This window comes from Onychostoma macrolepis, chromosome 24, assembly GCF_012432095.1.
Source record: "Onychostoma macrolepis isolate SWU-2019 chromosome 24, ASM1243209v1, whole genome shotgun sequence".
NCBI lineage: Eukaryota > Metazoa > Chordata > Actinopteri > Cypriniformes > Cyprinidae > Onychostoma > Onychostoma macrolepis.
In genome coordinates, this window is record NC_081178.1 from 1,818,142 (window position 1) to 1,839,297 (window position 21,156).

The 21,156-nt window shown below is 36.5% G+C and overlaps 1 protein-coding gene and 1 long non-coding RNA gene across 2 annotated transcripts; one reads left to right on the top strand and one right to left on the bottom strand.

Annotated features, from left to right (window-relative positions):
• Positions 1 to 3,018: 3,018 nt before the first annotated feature.
• On the top strand, positions 3,019 to 18,481 carry slc22a17 (solute carrier family 22 member 17). Its single transcript, XM_058766103.1, has 10 exons — positions 3,019 to 3,473; positions 5,226 to 5,836; positions 9,887 to 9,990; positions 10,064 to 10,218; positions 10,704 to 10,869; positions 12,281 to 12,396; positions 12,545 to 12,653; positions 13,422 to 13,645; positions 14,462 to 14,573; positions 16,400 to 18,481. The coding sequence occupies exons 2-10, from the start codon at positions 5,384 to 5,386 to the stop codon at positions 16,674 to 16,676; spliced, it is 1,716 nt and encodes a 571-aa protein (XP_058622086.1). The 5' UTR covers positions 3,019 to 3,473; positions 5,226 to 5,383; the 3' UTR covers positions 16,677 to 18,481.
• LOC131533697 (uncharacterized) lies at positions 10,866 to 21,120 on the bottom strand. Its single transcript, XR_009269196.1, has 4 exons — positions 18,583 to 21,120; positions 18,048 to 18,167; positions 11,824 to 11,879; positions 10,866 to 10,947 (listed from the first exon to the last, which is right to left on the bottom strand). It is a non-coding gene; the product is annotated as an uncharacterized LOC131533697 (long non-coding RNA).
• Positions 21,121 to 21,156: the final 36 nt, after the last annotated feature.

The window sequence follows — 21,156 nt, forward strand, 5'->3', positions numbered from 1 at the left end:
TATATATATATTTATACAATACCCAGATGACCCATTATGATTCAGCATACTGTGTGAGATACTGTATCCCACAATGCAATGCCCTTGACTTGACTTTACACTGAGATGAACAAATTTTTACACAAAACTGGATTTGTACAGGAGTTCCTTGTTGTATACTTCACTTTTTTGACACACGTTGTAGGTCATCCATTTCATCATGCATACAGAAAATTCACATACTATGCAGATTTCATACTCAGGATGGCTTTGATTAAGAGAGAGCTCAAACTCATTTTATTGTTTTTTAGTTTATCGGCCACCTGGACCACCGGCCTCTTTTTTGAGAGAAATTAATGACTTCTTATCGTCCATTATTAAATTGAACAGAGTGATTATTGTTGGTGATTTTAATGTTCATGTGGATGATGTTGCTTGTAACGCAGCTTCTGAATTTTTAAATATTATGGACTCTTTTAATTTTATTCAACATGTCTCTGGTTCTACGCATAATAAGGTTCATACGCTTGATTTAGTTTTCTCTCACGGTCTAAAAATTGGCACTATTTGCATTGAAGATGTATTTGTTAGTGATCACAAATGCATTTTATTTGATCTTGCTTTTAATGAGGATCCTCTGCCTGTTAAGCAAGCATCTTGTTCTCGCATGATTAGCCAGCTTGCTGTTGAGAATTTCTCGGCCGCTTTTGATTCAAGCTCAGTTCTTATGTCAAATGACATTGACACTACTGTACAGTCGTTTAATGAACATTGCACCCTGCTACTGGACAGAGTGGCTCCTTTTAAAACTCGACAAACCCCTATTGTTAATATCGCTTTTTAGGCGCAGTTTTAGGCGTGTTTGTAGGAAGACTGAGCGTCTATGGAAAGCGACTCAGCTCCAAGTCCATCGCCTGCATCTTAAAGAGCTTTTGTCAGATCTAAATGAGATGATCAAGGATGCTAGAGCATCTTATTTTATGAAACTGATATGTGCCTGCAAAAGGAATCCTAAAACTTTGTTTGAAACTGTTAACAATATTGTTTCTCCTACTACATCTCTTGTCCCTGTGTTTTCTAATAATGACTGCAATCATTTTTTGTCTCATTTTGTTGACAAGGTTATGGCTGTTAGGGCAAATACTGCATCATCAGCAAATCCTTTTACAGTTACCCGACAAAGACTGTCAATTCTGGACTCCTTTAGTCCTATTTCCTTAAATGACATCATTAAGTTAGTGGGTATGATGAAGCCTTCTCAAAGCTCTGTGGATATTTTACCTACATCTCTGTTTACGAAATCTATTACGTCTATTGGCCCGTGTTTGGTTTCAATTATAAACCTATCTCTTAGGCTGGGCAAGTTTCCTAGGTGTTTTAAACATGCTGTTCAGCCTCTCTTGAAAAAGAGTAGCCTTGATGCAACATCATTTAATAATTACAGGCCTATTTCTAAATTGCCTTTCATCTCTAAAATTTTAGAAAAAGTAGTGGCAATGCAGTTAAATACGGTTTTGGAGGCTCATAATATCTGTGATAAATTTCAATCTGGCTTTCGTAAAAATCATTCTACTGAAACAACCCTCCTTAGGGTCTCAAATGACATTTTGATGGCTGCTGATGCTGGTGAATGCTCTGTGCTGGTTTTGTTAGACCTTAGCGCAGCGTTTGATACTGTTGATCACTGCATTTTGATTAATAGATTGCATTCTCTAGTGGGCATTTCTGGAAGAGCTCTGGATTGGTTATCCTCCTATCTTTTGATAGGAGTTTTCTGTGTCCGTAGGAACTCACATGTCAGACTCTGTTCCTCTGTCCTGTGGTGTGCCACAAGGCTCTGTGCTTGGCCCTCTGCTGTTTAGTTTGTATATGCTTCCTCTTGGCAAGATTATTAGTAGTTTTAAAATATCTTATCACTGTTATGCCGATGACATCCAATTATATATTTCTTTTAGTCCTGATAGACTAGATAAACTGTCTCTTCTGCAGAATTGTTTGGCATCCATTAATAAGTGGATGTCGGACAATTTTCTGCAATTAAATAATGATAAAACTGAGGTGATGATTTTTGCTCCTGACAACATTACTCCTAAGATTAGGCAGGTTGTTGGGGGTTTATCATCATCTGATAGCAGTGACATAAGAAATCTGGGTGTCATTTTTGACAGGTCCATGTGTTTGAACAGTCATGTAAAATCTGTAGTTCGTTCATGTTTTTTCCATCTTAGGAACATTGCGAAGATGAGATCTTTGGTTTCAAAAAAAGAGATGGAGATGCTTGTTCATGCATTTATCTCTACACGGTTGGACTATTGCAATGTTCTGTACACTTGTTTGAACAAATCTTCTATGGATCGATTACAAGTTGTACAGAACGCAGCTGCAAGGCTTCTGACTGGGACCACAAGGAGGTCGCACATTACCCCTGTGCTTAAGGCCCTTCATTGGCTTCCCATTGGTTTTAGAGTGCATTTTAAAATTTTGGTTATTACTTATAGAGCCCTGCATGGTCAGGCACCCTCTTATATCCATGATCTATTACATGCACACTCTCCTGGCCGGTCTTTGAGGTCTTCTGACCTAGACCTTTTGACTATTCCCAGAACACGTCTTAAGACAAGGGGTGACCGTGCTTTCTGTGTTGTGGCCCCAAGGCTTTGGAACTCTCTCCCCTTGTCATTGAGAACTATGTGTTCTGCTGAATCTTTTAAAAGACACCTAAAGACATATCTTTTTGGACAAGCCTTTAATTAGCAATATGGTCTGGAAGCAAATTTTTGTGATATTTGGTGGTATTTGTATAGCTGGTATTTTAACTTTTTTTTTTTTTAATTTAAATTTTTTTTATTGTAAAGCACTTTGTGACTCTCTGTCTGTGAAAGGTGCTATATAAATAAATTTTACTTACATCGACTCTACTCTCATAATGTACTATTTTTAATAGTAAGCAATATATAGTGTATAGTCTGTACTGTATACAATATATAGTGATACTACTGTATAGTGCATAGTATGCAGTACAGTAAATCATTTTTATGTGATAAAAGGCTCCCTCGTGTGGCCGTGTGGCTGTACTGCAGCTGCGTCTTTGTGTAAGGTTTCCGATGCTGTCCGAAAGGTCCCGACGGTTTCCGAAGCTCGCCGCCAGTCGTGCCAGTTTTTCCGCCCTGTCCGCGTCTCGGAGCCGGGGATCTGCTTCCGTCCATGGCCTTCATCTCTGGAGCAGCGGCGTCCAGGCTTTATTTACCATCATTTAAGGCGTTTGTTTGGTGTCCCGCGCGGTGAATAAAACGCGTCAGATCAGCTGCAGTGAAGCGACGAGCTTTTGTTTCTGCGGAGAGACGTTCACTGCGCTGGACCGAACGAGTCCAGAACACACCAGAACCACATCAGTCCAGCGCAAACCACCACCACCATCTTCATCGTCAGTGTGGATGTGCCGGAGTCCAGCTGGAGTCCAGCTGATGTGATCAGCGGCTCATCTGCAGCAGCAGGTAAAGATCCAGATTCAGGTTTTAGAAATAAATTCATTTTAATATCAGGACTTATGAATGATGTTCAGAAGACCCGCTCATTTACATAATCATATTCGTGTTTATATTCTTTGGTTTCTTTAATGCATATATGGTTTCCATAATTCTTTTCTTCTCTCTGTAATTCCACTTACGTAACACTCGCATTCTTCCATTCTATTCATTCCTTCATTTCACTCCTCCTTTTTACTCTTTCATCTTTTTCTCACTTTTGATCTTTATTCTTTAATTTCATTCTTTCGTGTGATGCTTTCATCTGAAGTTGTATGCTGAAGTTGAAATCTCTCGCTATATATACCAATTATATACTGTATATCTATTTGTCTGTCTATCAATCTTATCTATCATTATATACTATTTATCTCTATCATTTATATATACCTGTCATGTCTGTCTTATCTATATACTATCTATCTATCTATCTATCTATCTATCTATCTATCTATCTATCTATCTATCATTATATGCTATATATTTATCTCTATCCGTCATATATAGTCATATATGTCTATTTATCTGTATATTGTTTATCTATCGAAAGCTATCATATCTATCTATCGTTTGTTATACATCATATCTATGTCTGCCTATCTATCTATCTATCTATCTATCTATCTATCTATCTATCTATCTATCTATCGAAATCTATCATATCTATCTATTGTTTATATATATCTATGTCTGCCTGTCTATATATCTGTTATATAGCTATCATATCTATCGTTTGTTATACATCATATCTATGTCTGCCTATCTATCTATCTATCTATCTATCTATCTATCTATCTATCTATCTATCATTATATGCTATCTATTTATCTCTATCATTTGTTATATATATCTGTCATATATATGTCTATCTATCTGTATATTGTTTATCTATCTATCGAAAGCTATCATATCTATCTATTGTTTGTTAGATATCTCTGTCTGTCTATCTGCTATATATAGCTATCATATCTATTTATCATTTGTTACACAGCATATCTATCTATCTATCTATCTATCTATCTATCTATCTATCGAAAGCTATCATATCTATCTATTGTTTATATATCTGTCTGCCCGTCTATCTATATATTGTCTATCTATCTGTTATATAGCTATCATATCATTTGTTTGTTATACATCATATCTATGTCTGCCTGCCTATCTATCTATCTACGTATCTATCTATCGAAAGCTATCATATCTATCTATTGTTTATATATCTGTCTGCCCGTCTATCTATATATTGTCTATCTATCTATCTGTTATATAGCTATCATATCTTTTGTTTGTTATACATCATATCTATGCCTGCCTGCCTATCTATCTATCTATCTATCTATCATTATATGCTATCTATTTATCTCTATCATTTGTTATATATATCTGTCATATATGTCTATCTATCTGTATATTGTTTATCTATCTATCTATCTATCTATCTATCTATCGAAAGTTATCATATCTATCTATTGTTTGTTATATATCTCTGTCTATCTATCTGTTATATATAGCTATCATATCTATCTATCGTTTGTTATACATCATATCTGTCTGTCTGTCTATCTATATGTTATATATAGCTATCATATCTATCGTTTGTTATACATCATATCTATATCTATCTATCTGTTATATATAGCTATCATATCTATCTATCGTTTGTTATATATCATATCTATGTCTGCCTATCTATCTGACTTGATGTACGCTTGTCTTCTGCAGGTTATTTCTGCTCGTCTGTCTCAGGGTGAGCAGAGGAAGAGAGAGAGGGAGAGACACAGACAGTGGTCTATCTTTCTCTCTCTCTCTCTTCACCTGCGTCCTCAGCAGCAGCGTCTCTGTAAGGCTCTGGTCTGTGTGGCGCAGCTTCTGTCCAAACCATGACGTCACCCCCGTCCCCGCTGGCCTCCCCGTCCCCGTGTCCTCCTCCTCCTCCCTCGCTCCCGTCCTCCCCCACGCTCTCGTCTCCCGCCCCATCATCGCTCCCGCTGCCGCCCGCTCTGCCGCCCACCGGAGAGGTCATGATTCTGGCTCTGGGCCGTAAGAAGCAGCGGCTCCTCATCGCTCTCTCCATTCTGCCCAACCTCTTCCTGGCATTCCTGCTGTCCTCTGACCCGCTCCTGACCCTGGCCCCGCCCTTCTGCTGTCGTCTCCCGCGACTCTCGCCTGCTCCTCAGGTGACCAACGCCTCCGTGAGGACCGGGAAAGGAGACGGAGATCTGGCCCAGTGCAAGCACATGTTCGTCAATGGCACGCAGTCGTGTGTAAAGGACTGTGATGCTGGATACGACTACAACGTCACCGAAGGCCTGACCAATAATATCGTCACAGAGGTGGGCCGACACTTTTGAACTAATAAGTACACTATATCGCCAAAAGTATTGGGTCACCCCCTTCTAGTGCACAGGTTTGACTACTTGAGTAATTTCCATGAGTACAAATCTTAGTGTTAAATCATATGAGGCTATCTTCAGCCTGAACAATTAAAACTTCCATAACTGTACATTGTCCATCATAATTGATATTTATATGTGACCCTGGACCACAAAACCAGTCATAAGGGTCAATTTTTTGAAATTGAGATATGTACAAGTCATTGGTGTTTGGTGATGAGTTTTTGGCTCAAGGTCTGCTTTTAAAGTCGCACCAGAGCTGTTCAGCTGCTTTCTGCAGACCAGTCAGGTTCTTCCACACTGACTCAATCAATCATTTCTTTTTGAACCTTGCCTTATACACAGAGGCTAGAATAGAAAAGAGTTCTGTCCAAACTGTTGCTATAAAATTAGAAGCACACAATTCCCTAGAATATCATTATATGCTTTAACATTAAGATTTGTACTCATGGAAATTACTAAAGTAGTCAAACCTGTGCACTAGAAGGGGGTGACCCAATGCATTTGGCAATATACAGGTGCATCTCAATAAATTAGAATGTTGTGGAAAAGTTCATTTATTTCAGTAATTCAACTCAAATTGTGAAACTCGTGTATTAAATAAATTCAGTGCACACAGACTGAAGTAGTTTAAGTCTTTGGTTCTTTTAATTGTGATGATTTAGGTAAGCCTTACTTTATTTAACAAAAACCCACCAATTCACTATCTCAACAAATTAGAATATGGTGACATGCCAATCAGCTAATCAACTCAAAACACCTGCAAAGGTTTACTGAGCCTTCAAAATGGTCTCTCAGTTTGGTTCACTAGGCTACACAATCATGGGGAAGACTGCTGATCTGACAGTTGTCCAGAAGACAATCATTGACACCCTTCACAAGGAGGGTAAGCCACAAACATTCATTGCCAAAGAAGCTGGCTGTTCACAGAGTGCTGTATCCAAGCATGTTAACAGAAAGTTGAGTGGAAGGAAAAAGTGTGGAAGAAAAAGATGCACAACCAACCGAGAGAACCGCAGCCTTATGAGGATTGTCAAGCAAAATCCATTCAAGAATTTGGGTGAACTTCACAAGGAATGGACTGAGGCTGGGGTCAAGAGCCACCACACACAGACGTGTCGAGGAATTTGGCTACAGTTGTCGTATTCCTCTTGTTAAGCCACTCCTGAACCACAGACAACGTCAGAGGCGTCTTACCTGGGCTAAGGAGAAGAAGAGCTGGACTGTTGCCCAGTGGTCCAAAGTCCTGTTTTCAGATGAGAGCAAGTTTTGTATTTCATTTGGAAACCAAGGTCCTAGAGTCTGGAGGAAGGGTGAAGAAGCTCATAGCCCAAGTTGCTTGAAGTCCAGTGTTAAGTTTCCACAGTCTGTGATGATTTGGGGTGCAATGTCATCTGCTGGTGTTGGTCCATTGTGTTTTTTGAAAACCAAAGTCACTGCACCCGTTTACCAAGACATTTTGGAGCACTTCATGCTTCCTTCTGCTGACCAGCTTTTTAAAGATGCTGATTTCATGCACCTGCCCACACTGCCAAAGGTACCAAAAGCTGGTTCAATGACCATAGTGTTACTGTGCTTGACTGGCCAGCAAACTCGCCTGACCTGAACACAGAGAATCTATGAGGTATTGTCCAGAGGAAAATGAGAAACAAGAGACCAAAAAAATGCAGATGAGCTGAAGGCCACTGTCAAAGAAACCTGGGCTTCCATACCACCTCAGCAGTGCCACAAACTGATCACCTCCATGCCACGCCGAATTGAGGCAGTAATTAAAGCAAAAGGAGCCCCTACCAAGTATTGAATACATATACAGTAAATGAACATACTTAACAGAAAGCCAACAATTCACTAAAAATGTTTTTTTTATTGGTCTTATGAAGTATTCTAATTTGTTGAGATTGAATTGATGGGTTTTTGTTAAATGTGAGCCAAAATCATCACAATTAAAAGAACCAAAGACTTAAACTACTTCAGTCTGTGTGCATTGAATTTATTTAATACACGAGTTTCACAATTTGAGTTGAATTACTGAAATAAATGAACTTTTCCACGACATTCTAATTTATTGAGATGCACCTGTAGTGTATGTTAATAGACAGAATATTTTGCAGATATTTTTGATGTTTAAATGCTTCCTGTTCGGAGTGAAGATATTTAGCAGAATGTTCATGCTGTTCTCTTACTATTATAATTTTAATTTAATTACATCTAATTTAGCCTAATTGAATTTGTTCTTAGAATTTTAACTTAATTTTATTGGTGTTTAATTAAAATTTTGGATTATTTTATTTTTATGTTTCAGCTTTAGTAAATAAATGTAACACACAAATTTGAAAATGTTGTCTTCACAACATTAATTTAAATTTAATTTTAGTTGATAACGCTATGGATTTGACTTTTTTGTGTGAGCTAAATCTATAATAAGATGTCTTAAACCAGAAAAGATTGGGTTATTCAGGGAAAATGCAATAATCATATAATATTTGTCCTTTATTATATCAGAATGAGTCCATGGACATATATGAATTATTATGAATGTCACAGCATATTTCATTTGCTCCTGCTGTCACCGTATTTTAAGCAGCATCAAGTAATTTGCCAAAAAAGCTCAATGATATAACATAATAACAGCCAATCAGAAGCTTTTTGATGTTAAATATATAGTTACTTGTATGTGGAGTGTGATTTTGCACCAGTTTCAGTGCAATGCTGAATGTCTTATTGCTCATCATGGGGAGCCAAGCTCAGATTCGTTTGAAATAGATGCATGGCTTGTTGCTTTATCGTGTTCGTGTGAGCGTGACACGTGTCAGTTCATGTCTGTCAAGCTCCGTGTCCGGTCTGCATTCATCAGATTCCTCACTAAACACGTCTGAAGTTGTACTCTGAACTCACAAATTCTAAGAAATGTTTAACTAATGTGTTGTTGATTATTAATTACATACATTTGTATCTGAAGAAAGAAGCAAAACTGGGACGGATCTAAAGTTAGTCGATGCTCTCATTTGTTGATGCTGTTGTGGTTAGTGTGCGCTGACGTTCTCCACCCTGTGTACATTACAACCGGTTTGGTCACATTTCAGCTGACTAACTCTTTTGTGCTCCATGTGCTTGTCATGATGTAGCTGTTTGGTCACATGACATCTGACTCATTCATATTGAATTTTGGAATGATGTGATATTAAGTGTTATTTTAGTATTTAAAAAAAAAAATACTATAATTTTGAATGAATAAAAAAATAATTTTAATTTTAGATTAAGTCTTAGTATTTTTTGTGACTGTCATTTTTAGTAGTTTTTTAGTAATATTTCTACACATCTGTCTATGTATAGTTATTTGTTTTAGTATTTGTAGTACTTCAACTAAGCAACATTTGTAAATTTCTAAGTGTTTAAACTAATATTTATATTTAATTTAATTTTAGATTTATTTGAGTTTTAAAGTAACTTGTATATTTCTATAGCTTTAATATTTCAGTTTTAGATTTAGTAATTTTAGTGCTTAAACTGATTTCATTTAGTTGCCAAAGCAAAGTTTTTAATGTAGTATTTATATTTTAGTTTATACATTTATTTGAATTAACTTTTATTATGTAATCAGTTTTAGTAATTTTTTAACGTGCTTCAGACTTTTTTTGTACAAATCAAATATGAATATTTTTAATATTTTTTTTATTTTAGTTTTAGTCATTTTAACACTTCAGTAAGATTAATATTTATATTTTATTTCAGATTTATTTCAATACACAAGAAAACATTTTAATAGTTTTAATTAACGGTAACAATGGCGGATATTAAAGCTCTGACGGATACATTTTTTTAATCTGAAACCTTTGGAAGAAAACAGGAACTCATGAGTCTTCAGAGTTCACCGCGTTCTTTCTTTTGAACAGGAAGTCTTTTAAAATCACCAATTGTGTTTGCATGCCACTGCTACCAAACAACAACTGACTTCCTGTCTGTTGTGTCCTGACTTCCTGTTGTCCCCAGTGGGATCTGGTGTGTTCGCAGTACTGGCTGGTTCCAGTCGAGGAGGTGTGCTTCATCCTGGGGACGCTGACGGGCTGTCTGGGTTTGGGCTACACGGCTGACCGGTGAGAAACCGTCTCTCGTGTTTGTTGTTTGTTCGGTCGCTGCAGTGTTTATTGGTTTGTTGTGTGTGTTCAGACTGGGCAGGCGGAAGTCTCTGCTGGTGTCTCTGATGCTGGCGGTGGTGTTTGGGGTGCTGGTGTGTGTGTCGCCCTCACCGCCCGTCTTCATCACCATGCGCTTCTGTCTGGCCGCGGCGAGCGCCGGCGTCTTCCTCACGCTGTACGTCACACGTAAGTCAAACGCACACAAACACAAGTGATAAACATCAGAGCTGGTTTGTTACTAACAAAATCAAAGAAGAATTATGAAACTGACTTTGAAATCTATGCAAAATAGTGTATTTACTTTATATAAGCATATTTAAACAACGTTTCAGAAAATTGCTTGCATTTCTTAATGTAATCATGCAATCAATAATGTAAGTGCATCTATTAGTTACAGTTTTTTACCCTAAACATCTGGGTGTCTTGCATTAATTTTGATAACTTTTTACAAAATTTCTTATGTCGTTTTGTTTCTTAAGTTTATGCACTGGAATACAGCCCCAAAATACTGAGGAAGAACTTCATATATTGCAGTGTAGTTGATATTTTAAGCATCCGTGTATCTAGAACTATAGAAGTACACACATCACTGTCCTTAAGCAGAATAAGAAACGCTCAAATGCATTCTGTTAGTGACCTTTGAAGCTGTTTGTCTTCATGTTTGGCTGTAGGTCTGGAACTGTGTGACCCGTCTCTGCGGCTGCTGGCGACGATGATGTCCGGTTTGACCGTGTTTGCGGGCGAGCTCCTGCTGCTGGCTGTGGCCCTCGGCTGCGGCTCCTGGAGGGGCCTGTTAGGAACCGGAGCAGCTCCTCTGTCCTTGTTCCTGTGTTACGGGTTAGTCCGTGATGAATGGCAGCTATTGATCGTGTGGTTTTGGTTTGTGTACTTGATATGTCACTATTAGTGGTGCACCTGTTAGAAAGTTGAAAAAAAAAAAGTTGACCCTTTTAAACCAATGCTTATTTAAATAAAACAAAGAATATTTGATGGCTACATGCATGTTTCAGTGTAGGCATTTATTATTAATTACATTAATTATTTATGCTAACAAAATTATATATATATATATATATATACAGTATATATATACATATATATATATATATATATATATATATATATATATATAAAATTTTGTTAGCATAAATAACAAAATAACTAATAACCGTGATATATATATATATATATATATATATATATATATATATATATATATATATATCAGGTTTATTAGCGTTAACTAAAACTGAAACTAAAATTAAAACCATTAAAAATTGTTAAAAAATAAAAATAAAAAGCTGTAGCTGTAGCATCCAAGGCACAATTTCTCATTTGAAATGAACTAAAATTGAACTAAAATTTATAAAAATAATATATTAATAGAACAGAAAATATAATAAAATTTCAGTTACATATTAAAAATTAAAACAATTCATACAATTAAAATTAAAACAATTCTCAGTGATACTAAAATAATAATATATCAGTATAAAATATATAAAGTGTGTACATATGTATCGAAAATAATTTTTCAAATAATCAAAAACAAGTGTTTTTGCCATGGTACCAAAATTGGTACTGAAAAGCGTGAAAATTTATATTTATACATTTATGCATTTGGCTGATGTTTTTATGCAAAGTAAATTGCATTCTGAGTCTACTGTTTGAGGTACATGAATTCACAAAACAATATTCAGATCATCACAGAAATCCAAACAAAATGTTTGCAAGTGATAAAAACACTTGATGTTAGCGAGTTATAATGTATGAATGTAAGAAAGCACTGACCTGATAATGGAAGTGACCTATCTATGATCCCTGAAACCAGTTCTACGAGCTGCTTTCTGAAAAACACATTTGCAGGTGATTCATTTGATGCATAATGTTACGTAAACACAGTTTCCTGCAGGCCAGGCCCTCAGTGCTGTGGATAATATCTCGTGTTATTAAACACTGTAGCAGCTGGGAACAGGAGGCTTTTCAACACTTCATCAGCCTAAATGCAAAACGACTGCTCCTTCAGCATCATTCAGAAATATTGATCTGAAATCCCTGTGAAGCTTCAGAGCTTTGAGTGCAGACAGCAAGCATTAGTGCTCGTTAGTAATGATGAATCATCTTCGTTTCTGTGACTACCAGACGGTGTGGCTTCTCCCAGTTGTGCTGTTTGTTGAGCAGATTATCCTATTAATGCATGAAGCTGCTCTTTTAGCTGGCATTTAACGATGTGTTTGTTTGTCTTCAGGATCCCGGGAGTGTTTCCCGAATCGCCGCGCTGGCTTCTGCTCTCCGAGAGGACGGGAGACATGAATTCCTTCAGTGACCGGAGCGAGCGACAGAGAGATGACGACAGCTTCTCGGGTCAGTTTAAAAATATCTTGCTCTTGTTGACGCTGGAAAATGTTTGCAGATTCGTTCTGGAAGGCAAACACAGTTTCTGCTGGAGGTTTTCGTCTAATATTAGTTCGGTTCTCAAGGAACAAACTGTGCATTCTTGTGTCTGATGCAGAGTTGGACACGGAGACGTCTTCATCTCCTGGACGTCCTCATCTGTCTTTCCCAGAGCTGCTGCACAGCAGAAACATCTGGAAAAACCTGTGTGTGCTGGGATTCACTTCGTAAGTCAAGTGTTGGATGTTGCTCTTGCAAAATAACATCAAAATTTTTTATTTTTAATTGAATGTCATATTTGACAATGGAGAAACATGGAGGATCCAACCTGCAGAAATTAAAAATAAATAAAATAATAATACTACATGTCATAAGAAAATAAAGGAATAAATGACTTACTAAAACTAAAATTATTTTTTAAATATAATTTAGTCCTGAATTTTTATTTTCCCCCTTCACTGATTGTTTTCTTTATATATGCATTAATTTAGCAATGTATGCATATATTTATTCCCACAAGCATGTATTACTTTATTTAAATATTGCCAGATTTATTTATTTCAACATTTACATTTATTTTTGCATTTATTCTAGTGCTGTCAAATGATTAATTGCATCCAAATAAGTTTTTGTTTACATAATGTGTACTGTGTATATTATATATCTATATACACACACATGCATGTATATATTTTATAAAAAATGTTACGTTTATATATTAAATATATTTATACATGATATAATTTATGTGAATATAAATATATGCATGTAAATATTTTCAAAATATATGCTCTGTATGTGTGTCTTTATACTGTATATACATAATAAATATACACAGTACACATTATGTAAACAAAAACTTTTAGTTGGTATGCGATTCATTGACAGCACTAATTTATTCCTAGTTTTGTTTGATAATTAGGTGGCTGGTCTTGCATAGCACTGGTTTATTGTATCTTGAGGTGTATTCTCGATGACTCTTGTCTTGTGTTCAGGTTCATCTCTCATGGCATCAGTCACTGCTACAGCTCCTTCAGAGGTGACGTCAGAGGATTCACCCCCAGCTTCTACTGGACGTACCTGCTGTCTGTCTGTGCAGGGGGCGGGGCCTGGCTGTTGCTCTGGGCAACGGTGGACAGGTTTGGTCGTCGTGGAATTCTTCTTCTAGCCATGACCTTGACCGGACTGGCCTCCCTAATCCTGCTCGGACTCATGGACTGTAAGTGTTTTTTTGCTCAGGATTATTTGGTGATATTTTACCCTAAATTCAAAAAGAATCAAGGTGTTTTTAGTTTTTTAAATCATTTTTCATATATAAAAATGTTATAAATGTATAAAATACTAAGTTATAATTTTAAATTCTCTTTCATAATAAATAAAATAATTTTGGGAATTCTAAGATTGCAGCGCGATCACTTTTCACCTCAAATTCTCATTACAGTAATGGATCAAATAAACATAAATCCCATTCATCACAGTAATACATTTATAAAAATCATCCAGGACACAATGATTAAAAAAAAATAAAATAATAATAATAAACTGCATACATTTAAAACAAATACTATTATCCCATTCTATTTAAGTTATTTATTTATTTTTTTACATTTCCATCAGTATTTGCTTAGATGTTGTGAAAAATGTTCTTTATTGTTAATTATATATGCATTTAATTGTTGAAAATAATTTCACAATGCAAAGTCTAAAAAATAGACTCTCTTTTCTGCACTATATATATATATATATATATATATATATATATAAAATTGTAATATTATTATTTATTTATTTTTTTTGAAAGAGGAATATGATCTGGACATATTCTTGGCAGGTTTTGCAAATTTGTGCATTCTTTTAGCAAATGCTTAAAGTGAGGAATACAATAATAAGATAGCAATTATCATTTAGCATAGCATAAGGATGCAATAACATGAGAAGTGCCAGTTTCAAATACAAGTTTCAAACATTGTCCAGTTAATTCTTTCAGGCATTTTGCTTTATAAAGTCTAACACTGAGGTGAATGTGTCCCTGCAGATCTGAGCGAGTCAGCCATGACTGTGTTCTCTATAATGGGCCTGTTCTCGTCCCAAGCGGCCGCATCCCTCTCCATTCTGTTCACCGCTGAAGTCATGCCCACCATCATCAGGTAAACACTCGCTCCCGCGGGGCTGGTTACTAGCGCACCGTCATAACCTCACGGTTATTTTAGCTCCTGAAGCAGCAGAATGCATGTAATGTATGGACAATGAGAGAGTCAAGAAAACAGCCCGATCCCTACTGGACTCCAGAGAGCCGGTTAGGGATGTAATTTATGCATCTCTTCTGTGTTGTGCTGGCTTCCCGTCAAGAGTGTTTCTCCTGGGAGGAAACGGAGGGAAGAGTTTGCACCAGTTGTTCACTTATTAAGAGTTTTTCAGATACTGTAGCCAACAGAGCATGACGCCAAACAAACAGCAAGGTCATGGGTTTGATTCCTAGGGAATGTATGAAGTAATAAAATGTAAATCCTGAATGCACTGGATAAAAGCATTTGCCAAATACATAAATATAATGCCTGCAATGTTGTTGTCAATGTTATAATATTTAATTGGTAACACTTTAGGGACCAATTCTCACTATTATGTAGTTGCTTATTAGCATGCATATTGGCTGTTTATTAGTAAAGCCTTATTCTTTCATATTTTAGATAACTTAAGGACTCCATACCCAAATTTAACAACTACTTTACTATTAATAAGCAGCAAATTAGGAGTTTATTTTGGCAGACGTTGTAGTGAATAGTTAATAGTGAGAATTGGTCCCCAAACTAAAGTGTGACCGTGTAATTATAATGCTTATTTGTAATGTTGGGAGATGCCGCTCATGCTGCCTTCACTTGTTATTGGAAATGTCCTACTTATGAAGTTGTAATTATGAGTTTGTCAAGTTGAAGTGCTTTGTTGTTGGAACAAAATAGAAATCATGGAGGAAACCAGGTGCATTTTTGCCTGTTTCTTGGAGAAATCTTATTAAAGTAAAAATGCATTGAAGATACTCAATGGATTTTGCATCCCATCTGTTGACAACCATGTAAATATTGGAATTTCAGTCTAATAAATGTTGTTTTCAGTGTAAAATAAATACAATATTCGGTAACACTTTACTTAAAGCCTTTATGTATAATGCATTATAAAAGTAGTTTTAATGCATTAATTATGCCATGTAATGCTCATTATATGCACTGTACAATCTCATGAATAATTGTAACCACAGTTAATACATTATAACATTTATCAATTTATTGTTACACTATGCATTTTAAATTTGGTTATCATTTTTTACGACAAGATATAATGTATTACAATGAACATTATGAATACTTACAATGCATTATACCTTTTAATACACTTTTATGTGTAATACATAATAAAGGGTTAAGTAAAGTGTTACCCAATATTCTTCAAATGGTTGTTTATGAACATATATATGGGTAGTTGACAAATAAAAATTGGACTGTGTCCTATGGTGTGACAGCAAAAATGTAGAAAACAAAAACTTAACATACAAATAACATGAGAAAAATGTATCGTCATTCTTAGAGTTACAGATAGCATTAGAGAGGTTTATCTTCAATGTTTTTTTAAATTTTTCTGTCACACCATAGGACACATTGATACATCAACTACCCATATACTGTAAGGGAACAAGAAAGCAATGTAGACATGGGAAAAAAGGAATAAAACTTAATCAGCACTTATCAGGTATCAAGATTATCTGAGTTTTCCCAACTTGAGGCCATTTAATGTCCAATTTCCAACTTGGAAATTAATATTTACAATAACTCAAATATCACATGAAGGCAACTTCAAAAGTACCATCATGCTTCCACTCTTCTTCAACCAGTAGTTGGGTATTATTTCCATTTAGACAGTAGATTTCACAGAAACACACCATGAAAGCGGTGGTTTTAATGTTCCATTCTTGTGTCCGCAGAGGAAGTGGTGTGGGAGCGGTCATGGCTTTGGGTTGCGTGGGCCGCCTCAGTTCTCCTCTCATGAATCTGCGTAATCACTACGGCTACTTTCTGCACCATGTGGTCTACTCGTCTCTGGCCCTGCTGGCGGTTCTCTCCATCCTGCTTCTCCCGGAGAGCAAACGCAAACCCCTTCCACAGACGCTGGCGGATGGAGAACAGTACCGCCGCCCTCCGCTGGTCCGAAGACGTAGGGATAACGTTCCTCTTCTGGCTACACCCAACCCAGAGACCTAGCCTTCACTCTTCAACTGCAAATACTGAGGGACTGACCTCGGAGGCCTGTCCTAATAATCCTGTATTTGTAGTCATTCCTAACACGTGTCAGTGGAGTCGTGGCACATGGACTCCGTCATGAAGTGTGAGGGGTGAAGGGTACCGAAGCGCGTCCGCTGAGTACGCAACTCAGAGCACAGTGGCATAAACAAGGGCATACACTTTTAATTAAACATTGTCTGACCCATGTAGCATTTGGTGACTTGTTAGTAATATATTAGACCAATATGAGATAAGGGCTCAAAATGACAGAGGTCGTTTTGATATATATTTATCCCTTAAGAAAACAGGCTTAAGTTCTCACTCCAGATGGAAGAAGGATGGAAATGGTTCTCTTAGTACTTTATCTCATTGCTGCTAAGAATGGCGCGCCAAGAGGATCACTGCAGGACTGATCTAGGCATCGGCGAAGCGCTGAGGATTATTTATGTGCACTCTGATCGGACTGAGGCATGATACTAGAAACACTTATTATTGTATGTTACATGTCACTCTTTGTTAAAGGAATATTATAGGAATGCAACTTGAGTTGTATGTGCAGAAGCTGGGACGTCCAGATTTTATGTCGACTATTGCACAACCAGGTATTAACTTTTGTTGCATATGGATTAGTCAAAAACCTATAACAGAATTTGTGCTGTAAAAAAATACATCCTTCATATCTCTGCTTTTAAACCCTCTAGTGCATCATCCATTGTTAGTGCTTTACTGTGCACACTTACCCTGTTTTGTACAAACTTAGGGACAATTTTGTGAAGTAATTTGACCGCTTAAGTTGCAATAAACCTGTGATATTCCTTTAATGAGGCTGATTGAAATCGCACTGCTCATAGCGTCCCTTATTCCTCTGTTACTTACCTTGAAGATCGAGGCTGAAGAGTACGACAGCAGAGGGAAGGAACACACAGGTTCATTTGAATGTTGACACTGTCAGGATTTATTTTGTGTCTGATGTCTTTCTATTTTGTCTTTGCCTATTGCATTTTCAGTCTGATTATTGAAATAAGAAACATTGGAAACACGAGTTATGTAGCTTTCTCTTGTAAACGCCTGTGTTAGATTCTTTAAAATGCACTTAATAGTTCTGAATTGTTAGTAATAATTTTAATTATTATTACTACTACTACTACTACTTGAATAATAAAGGATAATAGTAATAAATCTGATGATTGCGCAACACTTACTAAACAATGCTGTAATTATTAATAAATCTTTGACCAAGTCTAATTACAAATAAAATCTGGTAAAATCACAGTGATTAGAGGTGAATATGTTCTTTGAAAGTCTAAAGCTGAATGCATTTAGACATTGGTGTTGAATGCTCTGTTGTACCTCTGGTCCATCAGTATCTTGCAGGTTTGTGTATTTTTAGCTCTTCAGTTTTTGTAGGCGAGCTCACGAGACGAGGGCAGTGATTCACTGTAAAAACTCTCTGGACAGCAGCTCCTGATTCTGTAATGGTCAAAAAGGTCAGTCTATGTTTGTCCTGCAGAGCTTCACTATAGCGCCCCCAAAATGTTTATACAAGTAATAATCAAAAGCATATCAAATTTTGTCAAATAACTTTTTCCCCCCATATACAACAAAAAAGCTATACACTGGGTTCCCATGGTCATTTCAAACCTGCAAATATATTAACAAAATCCTTGTTAGCTGGATTCTTGGCAATGTGATATGAATTGCTAGTGATTTTCTTGTTATGAGCAGAAATCGCCCTCTGTGAGATTTCTCTAAAATGTTATCTTGGAAAAAAGTCCTAAATCATTGGTTGAAATGCATGGGAACCCTAAATACGAATGTATTTTAGTATATATAGTCTCTTCGAGACAGCAGTGACTAATTTAGCATCGTAGCTGTATTGAATTACCATTATGACGTCCTCTCTCGTACTGTAAATCCTGTAGATCAATCGACCAATCGTCCTGATGAGATTCTTTCCTGGAGATTTCAACAGTCCCTGAGGGTTTGGTTGTAGATGTGATGAATGTATGCGCAATGAAAACGATCTCACTTGTTGAACACTTGCACCTTATCAACGTCTGACATTTGCTGCCTAGTTGTCTTCACTTGGCAGAGCATCTAATTATAGTTCCTCTTTGTCATCACACTGGTTGAAACCATACTTGTCTGTTGGCAAACATTGAGTTACAATAATAGTCTTTATACAAACACTTCTTCCCTAATTAGTGATTTCAAATGTTTCTATAATCATCAAAATGACAATAGTAAAAGGTCAACAAGAGAACTAGACCAGAATAAGAAAGCCAACTGTTTTATTAGTTTAACCTCGAAGATAATTTACACCATGACAGGGGCACATATGCAGCAGGACTGGGCAGGCAACCAAACGTTTGACCCGACAGAAAGACGATACCTCATATGTCTCGCTTGTCTTGTGATGGTGGACACATGCACAGGATACCACAGCAAGGCCATCACTGCTTTAGTTTCACCACAGCAGTAAAACCTGGTCCATCACTCTTCCTTTGTTTATATATGTCTTTCAGTGAAACGTTCCACAGCGTTACATAAATGGAAGTGCTACTGTCTGCGGCCCAACCTGTGATTCTCAATCAATGGGCGTCACTTTCCAGGAATTTCACTGGGTTATCTTTGTACCCCTGGACAAATGAGGAGATGATCCTGTGCCAATGAGGCAAAGAATTGTTTCATCTGTCGCTCATTGACCTTCAACTCATCTGAACCCATTGTAGGACAGATAGTTGTGACATTTCAAACTTCTGTTGTTCTTAGTAGTTGCATGTGCCTGGAAAAATTATTCCATAAATAGCCAAATTTGGAGGTGATTTTTACATTCCCCCGCTTTTTGTAGCATACATGTCAAAAGTTATATGAATGAAATCTGAATGTCTTTTTGACATGGCAAATAGTGCTTTGTTGATGTTGATACATTAAGAGAAAATAAACTCAAACACAATTGTTGAATCTCAACTGTTACTTTATTAGGATTACTTACCTGTCGGATTATTCCGTTAGACTTCTATTAGCCAGTTACAAAGCTACTTTAAGGTAAAAAAACAAAGGTATATATTTAAAATAAATAAATAAATATATATATATATATATATTTATGATGCAACACAAGCTAATAATTCTGTGAGATTCAGTTTGCCTGTGAGGGGAAAAAAATCATGCTTAAAAATGATTTTAGCATATTTTGAATACAAACAGGGCTTAATGGTGAAAGCATTGTCTTTGGTGATTTTAATTTTCTCCCTGTAATTATTTTCCATTATGGGATGTTGTTGGCAGTGGTGGAATGACTGGTGTGTATGAAAAACTATGCTTATCCCTCCCTACCTCAGCTGAACCAAACACAATAGCAGTTTGGCATAGCAGTGTGCCAACTCCCTTATTTAGATGGATAGTGGCTTTATAAAAGAGAGGAAGGACACACTGTCGAGAGGATCTTCAGCTTTGGCCATTCAACTTTCCCTCAAGCCTACAACTTGTGAAAAGGTAACATGCAAATATTTAAGTGTCACCAAGCAAGCTGAAATCTTTCTTTAATCAATATTTTTTAATTATTTTAAATCATAACGAGACTCTAATAACTTTGTAATTCATGGTGATGGATTTTGAACCATTATCTCTGATCTTATTGGTTGTAGGGGATCGTTTGCAGTAATATTTTCTGGTTTGGCAGCTGTCAGAGGTAATGCACCTCATATTAGTGTTTCATAGTCGTAATGCATGAGTTTGATAATGAAATTTGTACATTTGGTTTACAGCAATACAGCTTCATTATCAAGGGTGAAATAACTAATTGTGGCTTGAAGCATCATTTAAAAAGCTATAAATATGCATGCAACTTTCTTTTTTTTTTTTTGCCTGGCAACAGTAAGAAAAAAAAGACCTAAACAGTCTATTTGTATGTAAAATTTTAATTTTTACTATTTCATTAAATATTTTTACTTTTTAAGCTTTCGAAGTTTGTTGGGTTTAGTGAAATATGGGAGAGTCGGGAGACGCTGTTTTTTGGTTTTGTTTCTTTACAATGTTAATTTTATCTTACCTTTATGCATCTTAAAGGGATACGCCACCCCAAAATTAAAATTTTGTCATTAATCACTTACCCCCATGTCGTTCCAAACCCGTAAAAGCTTTGTTCGTCCTCGTAACACAATTTAAGATATTTGGGATGAAAACCGGGAGGTTTGTGACTGTCCCATTGACTGCCAAGAAAATTACACGGTCAAGGCACAGAAATGTATAAAAAAACACAGCCAAAATAGTCCATCTGCCATCAGTGGTTCAATCTGAATTTTATGAAGCAACGAGAATACTTTTTGTACGCAAAGAACGACATTTATTCAACAATTCGTCTCCTCTCTGTAGGTATTCTCCAAAATGGCGCTAGGCTGACACAGAGAGACAGAGAGGAGACGAATTGTTGAATAAATGTCGTTCTTTGCGTACA